This window comes from Acyrthosiphon pisum, chromosome X (genome assembly GCF_005508785.2).
Source record: "Acyrthosiphon pisum isolate AL4f chromosome X, pea_aphid_22Mar2018_4r6ur, whole genome shotgun sequence".
Lineage (NCBI taxonomy): Eukaryota > Metazoa > Arthropoda > Insecta > Hemiptera > Aphididae > Acyrthosiphon > Acyrthosiphon pisum.
In genome coordinates this window covers 126,076,678-126,098,012 of record NC_042493.1, presented here as the reverse complement: position 1 = coordinate 126,098,012, position 21,335 = coordinate 126,076,678, and the positions used below count along the sequence as shown (strand labels likewise).

The following is a 21,335-nucleotide window of genomic DNA, read 5'->3' as shown; positions in this document are numbered from 1 at the left end:
TTTAAATTATATTTCTATAAATATCTAGGGGTCACTATTTCACGTGTAACTAAGAACACGTTCGTACGTGTTCTTATGAAAACGGTACTAAAGTGCGTGTTATTAAAATACACGTGTACACGGGTATTTAGAGTCCGTGTACACGTGTATTTAGAGTCCGTACGTTATGATCAGTGGTAGATACAATGATGGGTAACAGGGGCACGTGCCACATGTGCCCCTCCCCATTGTCATTTATAAAAAGTAAACACAAATTTAATTTAATTTTTAAATCTGAAACTTTTTTTTAATAATAATTATTAATTTGAGTTTTATTTATACGATTGTATTATAATATATTTGACAGTAAAAAATTATAAAGATAACTTATAAATACGACAAAACCAAACCAATTCTTTTAATAAATTACAAATTAAGATCCATACATAATAATATAAATTATAAATGTTTTCGTATTTGATTTTTCAATGAATATTTTTTATTAATAACAAATTGCAATATAATAACAAAAATAATTCCTTAAACTATAAAGTATAAATACAATTATTAAAAAATAATTGTAGAGAATTTTTTCTTATGATAACATGAATATATATGAATATAATTTAGGATAAAGAAACAAAAATATGAAATAATAATTACCACACCCAACTTTTACACTTATTACTCATCTTATGAATTAAAAAATAGTTATCTTTTGTTATTTAAGCATGGAAACATATGACAATGTACACAAGACGTGAACAACACACAAATGAAATAATATCACTCCAAATTAAAGAACCCAACTTTTAATTTAAGTTTTATTAATAAAACATATTTACGAATTTGCGATAATGTTGTTATCTTCACTATTAAATATCTATCATACTCGTTAAAGTTGCTTCAAGGACGTCGTTCCGTAAATTAAAGTTAAAAATGTTAACTCAAGATTTTGACCAGCTTGCCGTGCTGGCTTCATCTATCGGTAAATGTCAATTATCGGCCAATAACAAACAATATAAGAGACAAAATAACTCAGTACACGAAAATTGTATAGCACACGCCAGAATAACATGGCAATATTATTAATAAAAAAAAAAAAATTTACAAGTTTCTGGACTTTAAATACACGGGTAATTCTAATACACGGGTATCTGAACTTTTAATACACGTGTATTAAGATACACGTGTATACGAACTTTAAAAACACGTGTAATTAAATACACGGGTATTCCTACATTTTATTGTACAATGTTCGGACTACGTGTACACGTGTATATTAATACACGTACCAAATCGAGAGCCCTAATAATATCTTTAATGTGGGTACCTATATAGTTTTATAATTTTGACTAATTTGATTTACATTTTGTGATTTTAACTGTTCATAGCAAAAATGGAAAACAAATATTGCATAGCATGCCGATTTCCTTCAGATGAACTAAAGATTAAACACCCTTTATTTAAAGGTTTAATATGTAATGATTGTTTTGTAAGTAGACATTTGTATGGTTAAAAGATTATAAAAATTATAAACCTCTTATAAAGTATATTTCAGAATACAATTAATGTATGTTTAATATTTCTTACCATATATTTTATGTTCAAATATTGTATACTAAATTAGTTTTTATTAACATTTCAACTTTTTTGGGCAATTTTTTATAAAAAGTGTAGATTTATTTTACATGGATTTTTTAACGGCAGTATTAGCAGCTTAAGAAAGGGTTAATGTCCCCCAATAAATATTAAGAAAAATAAACTCGATTATCATTAACTAACAATTATTCAAAGACTAAAGTTAAATAAGACTTTTTCAAACCTACCTATCAGACATTTTTAATGCATTCACCCCCGATCAACGCATTTGATTTTTAAACAGCAAGTTTTGTATGTAATCTAATTCAACCCTTAATAAGTCAGGTCTACTTATCCAGTACCCCCACAATATAATTTAAATTTCTATTTATACCTTTCATTTGTGCTTATAATATGTGCAGCTATTGTATCATTAATGATCTAATTTAAACACTATAGTGTCTTATCCCATATTCGCAATTCCATAATTCAATGTATGTCCAATGTTTGTACATACTCATACATGTTTAAAATCCTAACTGTTTTTATAAAATTATTAGTTCATAATAAATAACAAATTTTATAGGGACAACAATTTTTTAAATTATAAATTGATAGTTTCCCTTTGCTTAAATTATGGGTCTGAAAATGTGCACAATTTATGTTTTTATTTAGAAGAACAGTTCCTATAAATAGTAAATTTGCGGCTTTATGTTCTTAACCCCATATTATAATCTTCATGTAAACAGTTTTAATGTGTTTTTATAAAAAAACTTTTTATTATTATTTTTAGATAAATGGGAAAGATATTATTTTATCAATCGCAAAAGACAAATCAAATGCAAGTATAGAACACGAATAGATAACTTTTTGTTGTTAATATTTATATTTATTTGAAAAATTAATATTTTTTCATGACTGTTTTGATTATTTTTATCACATTTAATACTATAGCATTTTAATATATTTTTATAGGATGGTTGTTGCGTTTGTCTTACTCAAAAAGACACATTGGTATTGTGCGGTTTTTGTATAAGGTAAAATATATTTATTCATGCAGTTTTTTATTCTATTATTTATGTTTATAATTTTTTATCTAGAGCTTATTGCAATGAATGCTTAGAATTTTACTGTGGACAAAAAGCTTTGGAAAAAATTCTTATAGACAATGCATGGGCATGCATTGCATGCAGTTCCACTACTTTAAAGATCAGTAATCTAGTTCCGAGGAGTACCAAAGAACAACTAAGAAATGTAATAATTAAAATTGCTTGTTGTTATGTTAAAAACCATAAATATTAAATTATTACAGATCTATATGTTGTATCCAGCTAACGCTAAAAAAGACTGTGCCAAGGAACAGTATAAAATAAAAGAGATTCATGTCCTGAATTTAAAAGATATTCAAAACAATGGTAAATACTATTTAGATAACACCGATTGTTACTTCTTTCTTACACAGTTCCGGCTCAAGTGAAAATAGTGCACTAGACAAGATCAAATGTTGCCGCTTCTAAAATAATAATATTATCATTGTTTTGAAAATGTCGCTCTAGTACCTAGCTCGCCTATACCTTGAGCCGGCCCTGTAATCTCTCTCTCTCTTGCTCTCTCTCGTTCTCTCTCTCTCTCTCACACACACACACACACACACACACACACACACACACACACACACACACACACACACACACTACACGTATTCAATTGGGTCAGTCCACCAGTTTTTTTTTGATTTTTCAAAGTTCAAACAATTTGTCAAACACCTCGCATCAATTTCAAATACATTTTTAACTTATGTTTCATTGATTGTAGAAGCTTAAGGTTTTCTGAGCCGGTTTGTTGAATTGCAAAAAATTTGAAACACAGGCTCCAACACCACGCTTAATCTAAAATACTCAGGTTTTGTTAATCTTAAGATGTATATTTTATTTGTTTTATAGTACCAAAAGTTTTACAAACTCTAGGATTTCCGTTCAAGATTCTGGAAACTAGTTATTTAAATGATAATAATCAGGACAATAATAAGAGTAATGCAAAATTAGTCGTCCAATATTATCCAAACAGGGAGAATTACGATAAAGATAAATTTTTTGGTAGGTGAAGTAAATGTTTTGTTGATTAAATGGTTTAGTTGTTCAATGGCTATATTTTGTTTATTGTTTTTTGGGGTTATTAACTCTTATTCATTTATTATTTAGATCGAAACGATTGCCTAAAAAAATTTTTCTTGTTTTTACTATTTAAAAACAAAATGCAAGCGCTGCAGAAAGATGATAATCTTTTTTGGGCTTTTGAAACAAGTGCAGCAATCAAAGTTCAGGAACAGAAAATAATTTCGAGGTAAAAATTGGTAACTATGTAACCATAAATAGTTTAGTAAATTTACAAATTTAAAATGATAAATCATAATTAATTTGACTTTCACATGTTTTTGTATAAAAAAACATAATAAGTCCAAGTCTAGTAGCGTATTTTTATGAATTTCATTATAATGTTATGTCTGCTACACTTTAGAGTAGTGACTTTAACAAAAGTTGACATTAAAACATAAATAAAGAGATGTATTTTATTGTTATTGTTAAAAATATAAAAAATAGAAATAGAAATTTACTATTGCCAAAAATAATTGTATATAGTAATATAAAATAATATTTATATAAACTAAAATATACGTTTATTTCTTTAAGGTTTCTTGAAATTGAACCAATAATTATTGGTATGGACACAGATGATGTCCAACAAAGAAGCAGGTTTATTTGGACCAACATCACTATACTCAACAAAGACATCAGAAAATTTACAAATCAAAATATATATCTTCATGAAATACCAAAATCTATCGGAAGAAAATCCAAAAAAGATAAACGTAACATAGGTAAAGAGAATAATAATGTGCTAACGTTAGAAATAAAAATATTTATACTCCGGCCCACGAGAGTCCATATGTCAGAACGCGTCCGTCACTGCGCATCGGCACGTTGCCGAATAGTGGGAATGGCATCATGGTGGGAGAAAACAGACGTCACGTATTACTATATGAATGCGCGGTTTACGTATGGACTCTCGTGGGCTGGAGTATAGATATATTTATCAATTGTCTAGAGAACTGTTAACAATTAAATGGTAAATTAATCTTTTAAGTAATTTTATTTTGCAGATATGCCTTGGTGTTACACTTCCATTTACATTATTTTAAGCAGTTTCATAAACAATGACATAATGTTTTGAATATATATAATGTATCCAATTACTGTTACTATTGGCCTATGTTGTTTGTCCAACATATTTTACTTTTTTAACCAGATATATACGTTTTTTTTTTGCAGAGAAAGCATTTTTTTATTTTTATGTAATTTGTTAAATTTTTAAAAGACTATTTGCTATATTAGTTAAATCTCTGTTATTGTCATGTTTATTACTGTAATAACAAACAGTTTAATTAATTTTTCATTGCTATTGCATTTTAATGTTGCAAGAACAGTTTTTCTATAAATAAAAGGTGACTAATCCCATTTGTATTTAATTTATTACTAATATTCATTGTTATTGATGATGTAGACCAGCGTTTCTTATTTGTTTTATTATAAGTGGAATATTTTGACATTTTATTTTCTTGTAAATGTTAGTTGTTTTATCCTTAACATTTAGGTGGAAATAGAAATTACTTATTATACTTATCTATCATTTTATTGTTGATAAAGTAACTTAATAAAAAAACCCAAACTGGTGGAAAATACGCAAACTCGCGGACTTCAAATGGTTATAATTTTGAAACCGTTTGAAAATAAGTGTAACCGACAAATTGCACCTTTGTTCTTAACTCTTAACTCAGTAAAATTAACTTCTTAACTCTGTAAAATATAGGCTTCCGATAAATAAATCTTTTGGGAGCTAAACGCATTTATGCCTCAAAATAGTAGTTATACCTTACATTTTAAGAAATAACTTTTGGCATTGTCTGAAGCATGTTGGAAAATCTTATTGGTAATATGACATTCTGTTCATATTTTCCTGTATAAATGATAGCTTTTAGGAAAATCTGTTAAATGGCCTAATTATTAAGTGAGAAAGGTGAGAAAATAATAATGATAATAATAATAACAATAATAATAATGTATATTTGCAAACAAAATGATAAAATAAAAGTTACAATAAATAATACAGTAATAAGTTTGTTTGCTCACCTCCTATAAGCGAAGCTTGTGGTGAAGGTGAGAGGTTCTTAATTTAGTCATTATATTCAAATACTATTAATATGTAGTAGGTAGCAATAAAATAGATATGTAAAGTTTATCATTACAGAGTAAAGTTAAAACTAAATTCAATATAAAATAAACAAAATTATGATGAGGTGATCATAAATTGGCAGGTGCTATTTGTGTGACGTATAATATCATTACTATGTGAAAATAAAACAAAATGAATAGATAAAATATATAAATAAATGATAGAACAACAATTTATACAATGGATAATACATAACGCTTAAAATGAATAAAGTTAGGATAATTATTAATATTTATTTCCAAATTTCTACAAAGAGTTATCGCTCGATTTAGGCAACTCTTGCTACCAAAATGCTTATGGCAAATTGGTGCTATTATATTAATATTTTTAGCCTTGTATTATAGTTATGATAACAATTTTTAAAATATTCTCTATGTTTAAAAGCTAATAGTAGGGTACATTTGGTAAGCAATCTATCGAAACTGAGTACATTAAATTCCTCATATAAATAATCGGTATTTGTATAATTAGACAAACAAAAAATTTAATAAATTTGGATAAATTTAATAATCTTATTCATGATAACTCTAACTTTGTTTAAATGGATATTATAAGTCCCTCCCCATATCTCTATCCCGTATGAAATTACTGATTGCACAAAAGATATATATATATAACTCTCAATTGCTGTTTATTGAATATGGATCGCATATCATTAAATACAAAAAAGAATTTACAGCTAAGTCTTAGGATATAGCTAATATGTGTCACCCATTTTAGTTGGAAATCGATAAATAATCCAAGATATTTGATTGAGTCAACTCATTCAATATTTAAACAATTACAGTTATTATATTTGTTGATATGACAAAGTGTGGTATGTAAACATCATTTCTTTTCAGCATCAGAATTAGTATTCTGAATATTAAAGAGAATATATTTAGATTTTGTAAGGTTTAATTCAAGAAAATTATTATTAAACCACAAATTTATTGTATCAAAGACTTGATTTGCTTTAGTATATAATTTATCAGTATTTTTTTCATTTATAAGAATAACAGTATCGTCTGCAAAACACACTATATTGGCATCAACATCAATATTAAGCAATCCATTTATATATATAATTAAAAAAATGGCCCCCAAGTACAGTCCCTTGTGGTACACTGTGATTCAACGACATAGGATTACTATTGATGCAAACATATTATATATATTCAAATCCAGTGATGAAATCTCCCTTAACGGATACATCTAAATAGAGGACACCTCCAAATAGCAGACCTTTTTTAAGGATCTTTTTAGGAACACACTACAAAATGTCTACAAACTGAACCCTCTGAATAGCGGAAACCAACGAACAGCGTACAAAATGTTGGCAACCGAGATTGTCCGGTATTTAGAGGTTTCACTGTATACTAAACTTGTTTTTTGTGAGGTATAATGTAACAAATTATGTCAAATTGACTTCATAAATATAAATAAAAATATTTTATATCAAAAAATTATTTTATCTAAACAATTAACAAGTGATGCACTTGTAAATTGTAATCTTGCATGTAGCATAAAAAAAAAATCATATTCAAAAGTAATTTTATTCATAATATTAGCATACCTAATTAACAAAATATTTAAGGAAAAACATGATGAGTGACTAAACTGTAAAGTGAGAAAATTGAATTGCTGCCAAAATATAAAAATATATCTTATTTTTTTCCCATCCATTATACATACAATGTAAACAACAAACAAATTGTAACTAATCAGCAATAAATATTTTGAGTTTCTGACAAAATTTTAATTATTTTAACAAGTCGTAAAAATATATCTACATTCTACACTTTTGAGATCGATTATTGGATACTTTCGGCTACGGATAATATATTATCTTATCTCCGTGCTTTCAGCTGATAAAACCATAGTATTATCACAGGTTAGATAAAATTGTATTTAATCTGTGATAACACAGCGCAAGAACTGGTAAAGGGGAACAACAGTACCATGTTATGTGGAAAATTATTTTTTGAATTTCGATAGATGCCCAATCAATAAAAGATAAAGAGCTCGTGCTATTATCACTGCACTGAGTGCAAGAAACCGGCCGAGTGCACGCATGTGGAACATAAAAAACCGCACTAGTTGTGCACTGTTATTCCATGATATCAGGGGTATGAAACTCCGTGAATTTGCCGAATCGGGTGAACACGGTCTCCAGGGGGGGCGTGGCATACGTGCAATAGGGAATGGTAAACAAGCCGAGCCCGCGTTGCGGATCCCGCCTAAGTTCTGGTAAACGTTTACATAATATGGGTGACTTTGGGTGTAACATCATATTAGTGCGGTAAACGTTACCTTGTTTTTCGGAGGTTTGGACTTCAGATCACAGGTAAACAAGATCTCAATCAGCTGATCGAGTTTCGCTTCTATATTGTTCTATGATAATAATATTATGAAACATCCAACCAGCGCAATAGTGCAGTCATGTAAAAAAACGCTAATAAAGAATTGATGAACGTAATATTATAATCATTAATTAATAAATATCAATTAATTAATTTAACAATAATATTAATCAAATTCTATAGGTACTGCACAGGGTGTACACCGCGCGAATTTATTTTATCCCGGCGTGATTTTGTTGGTGACACAGTCTACCGGGCGGGAGGGGAGGGGCAGTGCCCGCCGGGCCACACCCGTAAACGCGTCAACGCTGCTGACGTGGAGCCGACGCGGAGCAAGACGCCACGGCGGCCATTTTGTGCGTACAACAAAGTCGCCGTCTCACCTATTTATTTCGTCGTGGTGCTTCGGACGGTCGCGTACCTACTCGTTTTTGAAAAGAATTCAGATCGTCCCGCCTGTGTTGGTGCCTAAAAGTCGATTTGATGTTTGTTTTCTTATCCCTTGCGCATCTGGCGTAATACCGGTTTTCGCGTAGGGAACGAACGCAAACGGTTTGCTTCCCGTTTGGTACTACCTACCTACGTAATATTTACGAATCATGAAGTTGTATTTGGGTACTTACCTGCGCGAAAACGAGCTTAATGTAGTTGGATAGTGAACTCACCGGTTCAGAAAACAGAGTTACGGACACGCACCTACAAATATTATTTTATAAATTTATCGAAAACAAATCAACGACGGTAACACTCAAACACGACGTTGACTATCATAATTTGGCTGCTCGAGAAGAAGTTGACCATTGAACCGAAGACACCGACGACGTAAGTATTAATAATATGTTTATACTGTTAACTACAGGGTTGAATTATAAGCTAAATGTCCAAGAGGAAAAATTTGATACCTATCGGCCATCAATAAGGAATAGTTACGTACCGATTCGTATTGAAGTCTGAGTCCGAAACTAGTACTGGTATACTTCACGTGTAACTTTTTGAAACCTCAAAAATAATCTGATTTGTATTGATCCACTCCGCTCTAAATTATTGAAAATCTCGGAAGTTCTTATGGCGACCGGGGGAAATTATATTATATATATCAGCTTTCAAACATTTGAACAAATACCTAATCGTGTTGCCAATTCTTTTTTTCTAAATAATTAATAACATACATAATAATATGTGGTTTAACACTGTGTTGAAGTTTTTTAAGCAATATTTTTTAGTTTTTGATTTTGAATCTCATATTAATTTAGCATATTTACATGTTTTAATTGGTTTTGATCAAATAATTAAAAATATTTAACTGTCCATACTAGAATTTCTTTGTATCAAATAAGGGCTTTACATCATAGACGTGTTTACTGGTATGACCATTGACATGACCATGTCCATAACTGCAAAAGTGTAAAAATCAGTTTCTCTCAGAATTTTGAGTTAATATATTACTTATTATTATAGTTCCATAGGCGCAAATTGTGGTGGGCTTGGGGGTGCTAAGGCCCCCCCCCCCAAGTCCAAAGTTGAAATTGCGCTTATGTTATGAAAATAACATTATATAACAATATAAAATAGTTCATAGTTAAATATTTATCGCGTTCCATAGATGATTCAAATTTTTTGGATTCAGATTTTGTGGGCGCTAGACATCTTATTGTCGATGCTTATAAGTTATTGGGCAACAATCTACGATAATATTGTATTCTTGAACAAAGTTTAGGAATCAGCATTTATTTAAGAGGTTTTTTTTTTACGGTGACTGACATTTTTGTTGGCCACATCTATGATTATATTCTATAGACGCCAAAGCATAAAACAACAAAAAAATTAGTAGGTACTTGCATGAATAATAAATATTTTTGATAAATTAAACATTAATTCTTAACCTTATAAAACAAGTACCTATTGTTTATGTTGAAATACTTCAACATTTAATTGTAAGTTCTTTTTAAGTTGTTATAATCCCGAAAATTGCAATCTGTTTTGTAGTTAAAAAATGTTTAAATGTTCAATTTTTATAGTTAAGGATTGAAATGAATTGTTCAAATTTTTATTCTGCTTATCCATATCAGCATTTTTTAAATTTAAATTTAAATTAATTTATACAGATTATCAATTGTAAATTTGTTATGATTTAATGTCTTATTTGACATTTTTTCAATAAAAAAAAAATTCTTTTTTCCAATAGCTCGTGGCCTCCATAGAGTTTTAGAGGAAGTAGAAATACAATTTGGTACTGTTGATAAAATTGTAGCTAATGTAAAAAAAAATTAAGTCACTTATTGGACTCTGTTACTTTTCTCACTTTTTGTCACTTTTTTTTGGTTTGGTTACTTTTTGTCACTATATTTTGAAAACTGTCACTTTTCTCACTTATCTCACTTATAGCCATTTATTATAATGTTTCACGAAAGAAACCAAAAATAATTTTAATCATGTAATTTTTAAAATTCTGTTAATTTAATTTTACCCTAACAATATTCGTATATAATATATTAGTATATTGTATTGTACCATTATAGTCGTGATACATCCAGGATTAAAATCTTTGATAATGGTGCCGCGTAATGGTGTCTCATATTTTAAATAATCATTAGGAAGTAATTAAACTGATTGGATATATATATTATCTATGATTAAAACACGATACCCACGGGCCACGGACATGACGATACCCAATGAAAATCTGATAAAATTATGTCCTATGCACAATTAAAGATAGTATCTATCATAGATTGTTATTATCTATGGTATCTATAGCAGGCTGTGGTCCTATGTAATCTCATGATCTTTAATGATCTTTTAACTTTTGTTATTTTATTAAAATTGTTTTTTATTAAGAAAAAGATAGTCACTTTTTATCACCTAAAAAAAAAAATTGATCACTTTTCTCACTTTTTTATATCATTATTTGAGTTGCAGCCCTGAATTTATTTAAGTGCATATTATCAATTATTATGTATATTATTTACCCCATATTCACACTATTTTTAGTGCATATTTATGCAATAGTATGCACATATTTCATTATTTTTTATCCAGATAATTAGTATCAAAATAACACAACATTTTTTTTGTTTCCTAAAATCAAGGAGTATTTTTGTTTGTAGGTGCATTTATAGCTACTGTATTGAAACGGAACAGTCATACAATATTGATGTCACCTATGAAGATTGTAAAGCAGTATGTGAAGCTGTCTTCTTTAAACTACTGATGCACAATAACTTCCATTTAAAGACAAAACCATTGAGAGTGGAACCTTCAAATATTATCAAGATAATTGTGTACAATATGAATACCCATCAAGTTTGTAACACGAAGACAGGGTCTTTGACTATGATGGCCGATGTTGGTAGGTTTTCAATAAAATATCCAACATTTAAGGTCCTAATTTGACATAAGTTATGAATATTTAATTTTAAACAAATAAAAATAAATATTTGGTGACATTTCTAGTGTCTACTTACCTACTCATTAATAAATGTTATTTTCTTGATTTTCTAGGGAATTTGAAATACGTGAAAAACCAAGCCATACGGTAAAATCTATAATAGAATCAGTGAACAATGAACTCCATCCCTTTAATGACTAACTTAACAACAGATTAAAAGTACCATTGGAGGTGAGATTAGTAGCTGTCTGGAGTTTCGGTGAACTGGCTGATCTGGAAAATCCCTCTTGCCCTTGCTTGCCTTGGTATGATCTAAAAATTAACAGATGGCAGTTTGGACCGGAAATTATAACACACTAATAGAGCTGATCTAGCTGTATTAAATGATAATTGTGTGGTATTTTTAAAGCACTTCTTAAGTCTTCTGACATTGTGTTAGATTTATCTACAATATCGCCTTATTGGAAACCATCAATTGACATGTTAGTTAATCGAAAAGATTTAGGAGTTTGTATAATAAATTATTATTTACATGCCGTAATTTAGTTAATTATAGTTAATTATGTCGAAACTAAGTAGGTGGTATTAAATGGTTAAACAGTGTAGAGGTTTTTGATCGCAGTTAGTAAGTACTGAAAAATGGCGTCTGGTATCCATACGCCATTCTTCAGTATTGCGATCAAAAACCTCTGCACTGTTTAAACTTTCAATACCATGAACACCGCCAATGTTAGTTTCAACAACTAAATCTTTTCATGTGAGTTATATATCAACAAATTATTTGCATCCATTTAGGAGTTTGTATAATAAATTATTATTTATATGCTGTAATTTATATGTTGAAACTAAGTAGGTGGTATTAAATGGTTAAACAGTGTTGAAGTTTTTGATCAAAGTTAGTAAGTACTGAAAAATGGCGTCTGGTATCCATACCCCATTCTTCAGTATTGCGATCAAAAACTTCTGCACTGTTAAATCTTTCAATACCATGAACACCGCCAACGTTACTTTCAACTCCTAAATCTTTTCATGTGAGTTATATATCAACAATTGATTTGCATCCATTTAGGAGTTTGTATAATAAATTATTATTTATATGCTGTAATTTATATGTTGAAACTAAGTAGGTGGTATTAAATGGTTAAACAGTGTTGAAGTTTTTGATCGCAGTTAGTAAGTACTGAAAAATGGCGTCTGGTATCCATACGCCATTCTTCAGTATTGCGATCAAAAACTTCTGCACTGTTAAATCTTTCAATACCATGAACACCGCCAACGTTAGTTTCAACTCCTAAATCTTTTCATGTGAGTTATATATCAACAAATGATTTGCATCTATTTAGGAGTTTGTATAATAAATTATTATTTATATGCTGTAATTTATATGTTGAAACTAAGTAGGTGGTATTAAATGGTTAAACAGTGTTGAAGTTTTTGATCGCAGTTAGTAAGTACTGAAAAATGGCGTCTGGTATCCATACGCCATTCTTCAGTATTGCGATCAAAAACTTCTGCACTGTTTAAACTTTCAATACCATGAACACCGCCAACGTAAGTTTCAACTCCTAAATCTTTTCATGTGAGGTATATATCAACAATTGATTTGCATCCATTTAGGAGTTTGTATAATAAATTATTATTAATATGCCGTAATTTATATGTTGAAACTAAGTAGGTGGTATTAAATTGTTAAACAGTGTTGAAGTTTTTGATCGCAGTTAGTAAGTACTGAAAAATGGCGTCTGGTATCCATACCCCATTCTTCAGTATTGCGATCAAAAACTTCTGCACTGTTAAATCTTTCAATACCATGAACACCGCCAACGTTACTTTCAACTCCTAAATCTTTTCATGTGAGTTATATATCAACAATTGATTTGCATCCATTTAGGTGTTTGTATAATAAATTATTATTTATATGCCGTAATTTATATTTTGAAACTAAGTAGGTGGTATTAAATGGTTAAACTGTTTAGAAGTTTTTGATCGCAGTTAGTAAGTACTGAAAAATGGCGTCTGGTATCCATACGCCATTCTTCAGTATTGCGATCAAAAACTTCTGCACTGTTTAAACTTTCAATACCATGAACACCGCCAACGTTAGTTTCAACTCCTAAATCTTTTCATTTGATTTATATATCAACAATTGATTTGCATCCATTTAGGAGTTTGTATAATAAATTATTATTTATATGCCGTAATTTATATTTTGAAACTAAGTAGGTGGTATTGGTTAAACTGTTTAGAAGTTATGCAATTTGCAATCATCCTTGAGTCAAGTGGTTGTTTAGTGTTAGTTTAGCTTTAGGTGACTAGTCAAGAACTTCTGTAAACTATAATGTAATAAATTATTTTTTTGTATTACATGTACCTACGTTAATTGATTATTTATACTACTTAATTATGACTAATGATATATTGTTATGTTTAATAGTATTTGATTGTATTCGTTTTTTGTTTATTGATTACTTTTATTATTTGAAAATTATATTTTATTAATAACATTTTGTAGCATTGCATTTAATATCCATATAAGCATTGACTAGTAGACATGTTTGCAGGATACAATACTTATTTAAAACATTTTGGCTTTTATAGTATATTACAATATGTTTATTGTTTCTAATAGTTTTATAATAAAAAATCTGAAGTCTAAAATACTTTTACTAAGTTTTATGAACACATTAATTTTTAATCTATCATAGACATTAGGTACAAAGTTAGTAATTTAATACAACTTATTTTTTTTATTTTGCTTCGTAATGTGAATAATGCTTGAGCAAGAATATATTTTATATCTTCCATTTTAGTTTGAGACGTTTGTTGAAAATAGGCTTGCGTTTTAACTGTATCTAAAAAAAAATAATAATTAACTAGTTATATCATGATTATAACATATTTATGTATTGATAACATTTAAATTGTATTATTGTTTTTTTAATTATTAAATTTTTTTGTACACGACTGGTGAAATGATTTGAGTCTATCATTATGTCATCGAAAATTATAGCTTATTGTAAACATTATCGGTTTAAATCGCTAGCAACCTAAGTGGCACAAGGGGGTTATAGGCATGTAGATACATATTTGCATAAGATTGGATACTATTAATCGAAGGTTGAGATTGAGTTTGAAGTTCAGAATCGTTTTGGTTTTTAGCTTTTTGAATAATTTTTAAAATTAAAATATCAATATAAACCTAATTTTTTTATCTTTTAAACTTTATATGAATGGAACCATTGATAAAGCAAATCAGCTTGAACATTTTGACGGTTATTTAGAATTTGTTGTATGTTATCCTCATAAGCTGGTTTTTACATTTTTTGTTTTTATGAATCTGACGTAGAACGGTATTTTCTTCATCGTCATATGTTTGACATTTATGTACTGTGTCACCTGTTCTCACATCTTCATCTATATCCAGTAACGTTGACCTTACTTTCAGTTCTATACAAAATATTAATTAATTAACAAAGAAGGTCATTAACTAAAAAAACATCCAAGTTAAGAAGTTAACTTATGTTTAACTTATTAACTTGAATAAATAGTTACCTAATACTATTTAACATAATAAATATTCCTTAATTTAATATTAAATTGGCACAAACATGTAAATAAGTTAGACTACTTCTATTCAACCGATTTAAGTTAATATTTTTCTCCCCATTAACTAATATTGTTTGTTAATTGTGAACTTATAGCTTAGGTTCGTAACAGCTCAACTTAAGTAATTTAAGTAACTCAAGATATTTTTTTTTCATTAACTTGTCCATATTTGTTAATTAGTATTAAGGTCAGGTATTTTTAATGAAGACTGAAGAACTATATACAACATTGTAACTAGCAGTATATAAATTGCCAATTACTCTAAGGGAGTACCTACATTAGGCGTAGACACAGAACCATAATATTATTAAATACAATTCAGTGAATTGAATTCACAATATATTTTTCATGGTAGGTCTTAAAAACTAATATTTGAGTATATACATATGGATTTGCTCTGTTTGCAGCTTGGCCAGACTTGGTTATACATTTTCTGAGGAAGCTGTCTCTAAATGATTTCCATATTTTTGTTACTCTGCAACATGTCAAAGTAAATGATAATTAAATCTAAGTATTTGATTATATTATGGCTTTTGAGTGTAGTTGAAAAAATATAAAAATGCATTATTCAAGGATAGTAAGGGGATGAGCATACATAACTAATTTATTTCTGTATAATATATATTATGTATGACCATTTTTTAGAAGTAGTGTAAGTACTGTAGTTACTAGTAAAACTGCTTCGATTTTCTTCAATAGTATCTTGTTCAATGGGAAAGTGAATCTAGTAAGTGCATTCGGGAGGTAAAATTTGAAAATTTGAAAAACAACATAAAAATTAAGGAAAAACAGGAATTTTTATGCAAAATTGGTGTAACTAATACAAAATAACGTATATAGATGACATTTTCACAAGTTGTTTGTATTCGCTTTTTTTCTACACGATACAACTTTTAAAATATTTTGATTTGTTTTGAACTTTTTAGGAACATTTTCAGTTTCCAATTTTATTAGTCTTTTCTTCTATGAATGTCAATAAAACTTTGTTTGTTGTGTAAGACTGCTTGAAAATTTAATAGAATGCTCCTAATATATTGTTTCAAAGACAGGCGAAAAATATTTAAAATCCAAAGTCGCAAGTATTTTAAGTTCAAATCTTGATAAAATACGTAAAAATCAGGAAAATTTGAAATTATTTTGAGTTTGGAGTTCAAAAAAAGTTTCCTTTTAAAATCTAAGTTTTGAAAATGTAGTACAAGATTCCTCATAAGTTTGGCGAACTTTAGGAAAAAAAAATATCTACAAGCAAATCAAATTCAATTTTAATGAGTGTTTAAAATTCATATCTTTACAATATTGGATATTCCCACGAGTTCTCGTGTAGCGATTTTGTTATTTTGTTATTCAAAAACGAATAACTGCAGATACCTACATGAAAATTGTGCTAAATGTTTAAATTTTCATTTTCTAGGCACCATAAAATGTTGGTTCGTATTGCATATTGCTTACGGACAATTTCAAATTTAAATTTTTTTCAGTTCTTATGAACTAAAAAATAGTTTTTAGTTTACGTACAAATTTAGAACTCTTATATTATTACATTATGTTACATAACCTTGTTAAACTACATTTTATACGAAAAAAACAAATCGATAACAATATTTTGTATTTATTTGATAATTTTCAATATAATTAATAGTAGGTAGTTTAAAATTTAACATAATATTTCAAGGTGGGTATAACCTGTATAGTGTATTGCACTATGAGTCTATGCATAAATGTATCATAATTTGCCTATAGTACAGTATATAAGTACCCTCTACCGATCAATTATATATTTTTTTTTGGTTTATCGAACAAATTGAATTATAATATTATATTATATAATCAATATATTGTGTGGAAATAGTGGCATGCTGGCATGTGTATTTCTGTACATGATCGTACTATTTTATTACGATTATAAATGACCACACGTATCTTGTTAATTTATCTTTGTTATCGTATTTTATTAACTCGTTATATTAAAGATAGGTATACAAAATACATCTCATCTAAATGGTACAATATTGCACTGTATTTTTGTGAGCTTATTTTAGTACATCTTTAGCAATGGATAACGAAATGTGTCTGATTTTAAAACTAAATTAAAAAAATAAAACAAAATCACAAAAAATGAATGTAGAGTTCTAATAAGTGATACAACTATACAAGAAACTTACGATAAACTCGTGAAAGAGGTGGAAGAAGCGAAGGTCAATTCAAAGAAAACAACAAGCGAATACAGGCGACTAAATAGACGTACTCGGTGAGTTTAAAAAGTTTATAATTCCACCAAGTAAAACCAATGTCACATTATTTATTATTTTCTATTAGCGAACATATGTAGGACCCTACGGTTTTGCCCTTACGATAAAATTCAGTATGTGGTTTTGTCCAAATGAGGTTGGTCATAACTAGGTTTGCCCGGTCAAAAGCCGAAATATTACATTTTGCCAAGGGATTGTAGACAGTTTTTCTGCGACATTCACTTGCCCACCTTTTAGATACTGCTTGGAACGATGAATGTATTGATTTTAAAATTATGTGTGTTTTTTAATTTTTTAAATTTTTAAATTTTTTTTTGTGTCTGTCGTCACCTTTTAGGACAATGAAAGTGTTTAGATTTTCTTCAATAGTATCTTTTCTGATAAGAAAGTGAATCTAGTTGTAGCTTTGGGAGGGGGGGGGGGGGGTCAAAAGTGAAAATTTCCCAGTAGTTTTCAAAAGTGACGTAAAAAACAAAATAAAAATGAAGGAAAAACAGGAATTTTTACGCAAAATCTATTTTCGAGAAAATCGATTTTGGTTATTAGTGCAACTCTAAGACAAAGACCATTATATAAGCATTTTCTATACACCATTACATTTTCCAAATATTTAGACTTATTTTGAGCTGTTTACGGACAAATGTCTACAATTTTTGTAGTTTCCATTTTTTTAATTTTTTTTTTTATAAATATCAATAAAATTTCATTTGTTGGTTAAAAAGCTTGAACATTTAATAGAAGGTTCCTATTATATTGTTTCAAAGGCGGATGAAAAAAATTAAAAATCCATAGTCTGAATTTTTTTTTATAAGCATCTAAAGTTCAAATATTGACAAAATACATAATAATGACGAAAATTTGCAAATTATTTTGAGTTAGAAAAATTCATGGAAAATATTCCTTTTAATTCTAATATTTGAAAATGTAATACAAGATTCCTCATAATATTGTCTACCTTTTTAAAAAAAAAAAATGTCTACAAGAAAATCAAATTAAATTTTTATGAGCGTTTGAAATTCATATTTTTACAACATTTGATATACACTCGATTTCTCATGTTACGATTTTCTAATTTTGTTGTAATTAAAATAAGAATGACTGTAGGTACTTGAAAATTTCACTAAATGCTCATATTAGCATTTTTTAAAATAATTTGACTCTTTTTGAGCTTTTTACGGATATTGTTAGTTTTCAATTTTTTTAGTTTTTTTTTCTATATGTATCAATAAAGTTTTATTTGTTGGGCTAGAAAGTGTAAAAATGTAATACAAGGCTCCTGATATATTGTTATAATAGCAGTTGAAAAATATTAAAAATACATAGACTACACAATTTTTTTTTATAAGCATTTAAAGATCGAATTTTGACAAAATTTATCAAATTTAAGATTCAATAATTATTTTGTAGTTAAAAATTTATAAAATGGTCAACTTTTGTATCTAAGGATTGAAAATTTATAACAAGATTCCACGTAAGAAGTTTATTCTGTTAACAAAAATCTAAAAACACATAAGCACAGTTTATTTTTATACTCATTTTAAGTTCAAATTTGGACGAAATTACTATTTTAGTTATTTTATTGTGAATGTATTATATTTTTCGTGGGTAAAAGAAACTTCTAAAGTATACTATTATATTATATCTATGATAGTACCACGGTTTGTAGTTGATGTATAACGCGTTATAAGTACTAAAGTACCTAATGTATATTATGATATGTTTAATTTGGAATTTATTATAATTACCTATTAAAGGTCAATTTTTTTTTTAATATACTATAGATAAGGAGTGTTGTTAAAATTCCTTTTATATAGGAATCCGTTCAATTCTTCGTTCCTTTAGTATAAATAGGAATTCGTTCAGTTCCTCCTTCATTTAATGTCAAAAAGAACTCGTCTAATTCCTAGTTCCTATGAAAAAGGAACTCATTCTTTCCTCGTTCCTCGTGGTTCATGAGTTATTAGTTATTATAAATTTATTAGTTATTATTACTAATCAGAACACAGTCATATGTGAATAAAAAATTGGTAGCTTTGTCCATAATTTTTTTAATAGATTAATAATATGATAAGTAAACACAAAAAAAATTTTTCTCCCCAAATGTTTTTTTACACTTTTCCGAGAAGAACAAAATAATTATAATATGCACATTCCTATTCCTTTAAAAAATAATGGAATTAATTCTTTTATTCGTTCCTCTAAAAAGGAATCAATTCCAGGAATCGTTCCTTTAGGAACGCGTTCCTTAACAACACTGTAGATAAGTATATAATGTTTTATATCTAGACTGACATACCGTCTCCGCTCAGAATCGTTTTTCTTATACAGTGATATTATATCATAGTATTCAAATTTAATACTATCCATTATAAAGTGACCTACTTGTAACCTATTGAACAGTAGAGCGACATCCACTTACCCACCTTTTTTTTCGTTTTTTTCCTATAAATTTCAATAAAATGTTATTTGTTGGGTAGCGTTTGAAGTTTAAATTTTTACATCATTGGATATCACTCGATTTCTTATGTACCGATTTTCTTATTTAGTTGTCATTCAAAAACGAATAACCATAGACACTTGAGATTTATATCATAAGTTTATTTTATCAATTCCTATACTCGATAAAATTTTCAAAATATTTTAACTTTTTTTGAGCTGTTTACGAACATTTTTAATTTAATAAATCAATAAAAACAAATCGTCTTGCGTCGCTTTCAGCAACTATTATTATCCAAATATCACGCTCATTGTGATCATATAATATTAGGTACACTGTACATTCAATAAAAAATAATTATATTTGTATAATATTATCGTGGAAGTCGCCTGCGTGGTAAATCTACCCAGGGCTGTCCTGAAGAACAATTTATGAGGAGGGTAGACCTATTAATTTTCCGACTCAATTATTTTGCATTACAATTTATATTAGTATTTTAAAAACATATATCTTATATTATAAACAGCTTTAATTAAGGGCCTGGCATCTCCAAGCATCGTCCGGCATATTTTGCACTGTTTATACTAACATTTTCTTAATACAATAACATTTTAAAAATATTTTGACTTGTTTTGTCTTGTTAAAGGACATTTTCAGTTTCAATTTTTTTGTTTTTTTTTCTATAAACATCAATTAAATTATTATATTTGTTGGGTCAAAAAGCGTGAAAATGTAATACAATATGATCTTAATATATTGTTGCAACAGAAGTTAAAAAATATTAAAAACACATGGGAACACATTTTTTGTAAGCAAGTTAAGTTTAAATTTTGACATAATATATCAAATTTAAAATTTAAAAGTGTATAAAAAGATTAACTTAGCTAAGGATTGAAAATTTAAAATAAGGTTCCACGTAAGTATGTTATTCTGTAACCGAAAAATCAAAAAAATATATATATATAAAAAAAAATGGTTTTTTTTATAGTTATTTTATGTTCAAATTTGGACGAAATTAGATATTTAAACGAAGAAGAATTATTTTAGTTTTGTGTAATATAGTTTAATCCACTTTTGTTCGGAATATATTTCATTTTTATTGCCAATATTCATTATTATTAAAATAGCATAAATAATGCAAATATGCTTAGACATATGAATAATATGAAAAAAAAAAACATAGGTAACATTAAAATTATAGAGTTCATGTTCATAGTACCTACAGAACAAGATGTTATTACTTACTTTAGACGAATAGTAGAATAGACGACAAATATCGACTGCAAAAGTTAAAATTGCAAATATTTTACAATACCAAGAATAAATAGAAATTCCTAGACTAAACCGGTTTAAAATTATCTCACATTATCCGGCATCGGGATAATGAACCATGTAAATGATATGGTCCAAACATTCAGGTGTATTATTTTTCACATCGGTTTAGTCTAGAGAATTTCTACTAA

General features: G+C 28.2%; 1 protein-coding gene and 1 long non-coding RNA gene across 2 annotated transcripts in view; both read left to right on the top strand.

Moving 5' to 3' along the window:
- The window catches only part of LOC100568466 (DNA (cytosine-5)-methyltransferase 3-like), a 20,140-nt gene extending 15,065 nt beyond the window's left edge, over nucleotides 1-5,075 (top strand). The window contains exons 7-15 of the mRNA XM_029492791.1: nucleotides 1,374-1,474; nucleotides 2,354-2,401; nucleotides 2,536-2,597; nucleotides 2,661-2,814; nucleotides 2,873-2,975; nucleotides 3,504-3,656; nucleotides 3,762-3,903; nucleotides 4,251-4,438; nucleotides 4,721-5,075. Coding sequence (XP_029348651.1) covers nucleotides 1,374-1,474; nucleotides 2,354-2,401; nucleotides 2,536-2,597; nucleotides 2,661-2,814; nucleotides 2,873-2,975; nucleotides 3,504-3,656; nucleotides 3,762-3,903; nucleotides 4,251-4,438; nucleotides 4,721-4,791 — 1,022 coding nt within the window. The 3' untranslated portion in view covers nucleotides 4,792-5,075. The remainder of the gene's footprint in view (nucleotides 1-1,373; nucleotides 1,475-2,353; nucleotides 2,402-2,535; nucleotides 2,598-2,660; nucleotides 2,815-2,872; nucleotides 2,976-3,503; nucleotides 3,657-3,761; nucleotides 3,904-4,250; nucleotides 4,439-4,720) is intronic.
- Nucleotides 5,076-8,496: 3,421 nt separating this feature from the next.
- LOC107882535 lies at nucleotides 8,497-12,055 on the top strand. Its single transcript, XR_001678785.2, has 3 exons — nucleotides 8,497-9,014; nucleotides 11,300-11,541; nucleotides 11,694-12,055. It is a non-coding gene; the product is annotated as an uncharacterized LOC107882535 (long non-coding RNA).
- Nucleotides 12,056-21,335: the final 9,280 nt, after the last annotated feature.